General features: G+C 33.5%; 1 protein-coding gene across 1 annotated transcript; it reads left to right on the forward strand.

The window, feature by feature from the left end:
• Nucleotides 1–1,564: 1,564 nt before the first annotated feature.
• LOC133336571 (histidine-rich protein PFHRP-II-like) lies at nt 1,565–2,350 on the forward strand (the record flags this gene model as incomplete). Its single annotated transcript, XM_061544851.1, has 2 exons — nt 1,565–1,570; nt 1,631–2,350. Coding segments are annotated over exons 1-2 (726 nt in total), but the record flags the coding sequence as incomplete, so codon positions are not given.
• Nucleotides 2,351–3,211: the final 861 nt, after the last annotated feature.

Below are 3,211 nucleotides of genomic sequence, written 5' to 3' on the forward strand. Positions count from 1 at the left end.
TGAGGAAGAGGTGCTGTTTACCTCTAATCGGGCAAGAGGGTGCAAATATCACGAAATATTGCCCAGGCTCGGAATACACATCCGTAGAAAATTTGAGTTCAGTGGTAGTTGTGTAGTTTTTTTTATTTAATTCTAATCTAAACCTAAGTCTGTCTTTACACGGTAGATTGGTTCCAGAAGAAGCCGTGTAAAAAAGACATTGGTCTTATACATTTGCTTTGACCAGTAAAAATTGTTTGTACGCGCTAAAGGGGAATTCACTTAAATCTTTAAGCTAGTGTTCGCAAACTATCGATACTATCGATGGTTTCAGACTTTTTTCTTTCATAAATACTTTTTTGTGATATGAACATACTTCGCAAAAATTAAATTTGACAAAAAATTTAAGTACATAAAATTTCAAATCGTGCTATATGGAATAAAATCGTCTAAAAAAATTAAAAATATTCAATTTTCAAACCGTTTATATCAAAACCGTGTACAAAAAGACCGTGTAAAAACAGACTTAGGTGTACTCTAATTCTGTCCCTACAAAATTTCAAGGGAAAATCTAAAGAACTCTTGAAGATATAGTCGTTTTTTGTGTCAGCATCAAGTGACGGCAGGAGTGATTCTCAAACTTTAAACGCATTTTTCTCGAATCAATATGGCGGGAACGATAACTCAAAAATTAATAATCCAATCGATTCCAAATTTTGACATGTTTCTCTGGGAGTGTGTAGATCTCGTATGAACTAGAATAAAGCCAATCGGTGAAGATATTCCTTATTTTTTAACTTAGTTTGTGGTCAAAAATGTTGGTTCCCTTAAACCACTTTCAAAATAAACTACTCATTTCGTGGAATGTTTATGGTTCTGTTATCATGAATATATCATTCCTTATTAAGAGAATACCTTATTATTTATTATTATAAAATAAAATTCTGGCAATTTATCTGAACTATTTATATTTGTCATTGAATACGAACATAATACCTCATAATGGAAAATGTTTTTTAAGATTAAGCACAGGTAACGCAATAGAATCTTATAGGACGTGTGTAAAATTTGCTAAAAATCCGTTCAAATATACATATAGCACCCGTACATTGAAACATTGCATTGAAAATTTTAAAATTCTTTTCAAAATATATGTATGTATATTTTTTGCTCCCAACAGCTTTGTTTCGTATGTATCCATATTGTTGTTTCTTTTTCCTTGTATAAACAACTGCGTAGACCATTATATTTCGGTGTCAATTGATGCATTTTAAAGAAATTTTATTTTCCCTTATGTTGCACCTGAACTCGGTATATCCATTTGACAGACTTTCCATTTGTTTGTAACATGACACAGATAAAAGCTGTTTGAAATTCATTGCAACAAATTATTTATTTTTATTTGATTGTAAAATAAAGTAGTGCAAAAATTTGAGTCATATGTTACGCATTCGCAATTGCAATTGGTGGGACAATTTACTTTGATATAAAAATACAAAACATTATTTTCAAAGGTATCAGTTTCGAATTTAACGTTAAAGAGGTGGAAATATTTTTTAAGCATATTATTTTAGTATATTTAACAATGAAAGTAAGGATTGTAATATAGATTTATTTTTTCAAAATCTCATGGACGTATTTTATTCTCCAGGTATTCACATGCATTTTGGCACTGGCCGTAGCTTCTGTTCAAGCTGGATTCTGGCCTCAAGCTGATCAGCCTGTGGTTCATCATGGCGGTGATATTCATCATGGGCTTGTTGTGGACACCCATCACGTTGAACAACATCCCGTTTATCATCATGCCGAACAGACTGCCATTGCAGATATTGGTTTTGTCGACAACCATCATGGTGTAGTTGCCGAGGATGTACGCAACGTGCCCGCTGTCAAGGTCATTCAACATGAACCTATTCATCAAGTTGAACCCGTTCATCATGTCACCAAAGTCCTTCACCATGAACCTCATCATTTCTTGCACTACACCAATCCGGTGGTCGATCATCATGTCATCCACAACAATCACCACATTGATGAACATCATCATGCTGCCGATTTGCATCACAGTGAATTACATCACGGTGATGTGGCTCATAATGGCGAAGTTGTACATCACGGTGATGTTCATCATGCTGCTGTCCTACATCATGGAGATGTTTTGCACCATGATGGTATTTTAGATCATGCTGGTGTTGTTCATCATCCGGATGTTAATAATCACGCTGCTGTTGTTTACCATGCCGACATTCACAAACATTCGGCTATTGTTCATCACGTTAAGCCTACCTATCATCACAGTGGTGCTGTGGTTACAAAAATTTATCCCTCGAAAGTTTATGGCCATGTCGCAAAAGATTTTGGCAAAGTTAAAGTAATTAAAAAACTTTATTGAAAAACATAAAACAATAATTGAAAATGCCATAGATATTAGAATATTTTGTAAATTATGTAATAAATATAAATTTCTTGAATTAATATTGACATTTCATTATCTTTCACATGACTCAGTGTAAAAACTGTACTTATAGTTTTACATTATCCACACGAAATAAAGAAAATACGTATTAAATAAGTAAGAAAGGTCGGGCCGAAGTTTTTGAACCTTCCGTCAAAGGAATATCAAAAAATAAGTCAAATAAAATATTGAGTAGAAGGTTTTTAGTGCACAATATTATTCATTCATGAAAAGGAAATCCAGGGATATACAACATACCTATCAGGATGTCAAAAAAGAGTAAGGAAACAACAAATGTCGGACGGGGTCGATTATATGATGCCCTTCATCACTTTGGATATATACAAAAAATGATCTTACAATTCATATTGCAACCTACAGTAAAATATTGATCTATTTAAACCAAACATAGCAAAGGTCGTTCTCAATTCTGTAAGGACAAATTTTGGAACTTTCGAATCGAAAATATGTGGGAATTACATCTTAATCAGAACAGACATCAAATTAGCTTACTACAAACTCATTAAGGATGGATTTGGGAAAAATCGTACTATAAGGCTACGAAAGGTACTAAAACCTACTAAACTGGTACTAAAATTTACCAGATGAAACGACTGATGCAAGAATACTGATGGAAAAACGTGTACAAAATCCGTAGAATTGCACATTGTATTTGATATTCAATTAGAACCCAAAATACTAAATATCAGCCCGTTCGGTTGAACATCGTATCCGAAATCCCCAATCTACCGAATATTGGGGAGTACCGCTATAAGT

This window comes from Musca vetustissima, unplaced genomic scaffold, assembly GCF_032173495.1.
Source record: "Musca vetustissima isolate MV318-11 ecotype Yass unplaced genomic scaffold, APGP_CSIRO_Mvet_v1 utg268100, whole genome shotgun sequence".
Classification (NCBI taxonomy): domain Eukaryota; kingdom Metazoa; phylum Arthropoda; class Insecta; order Diptera; family Muscidae; genus Musca; species Musca vetustissima.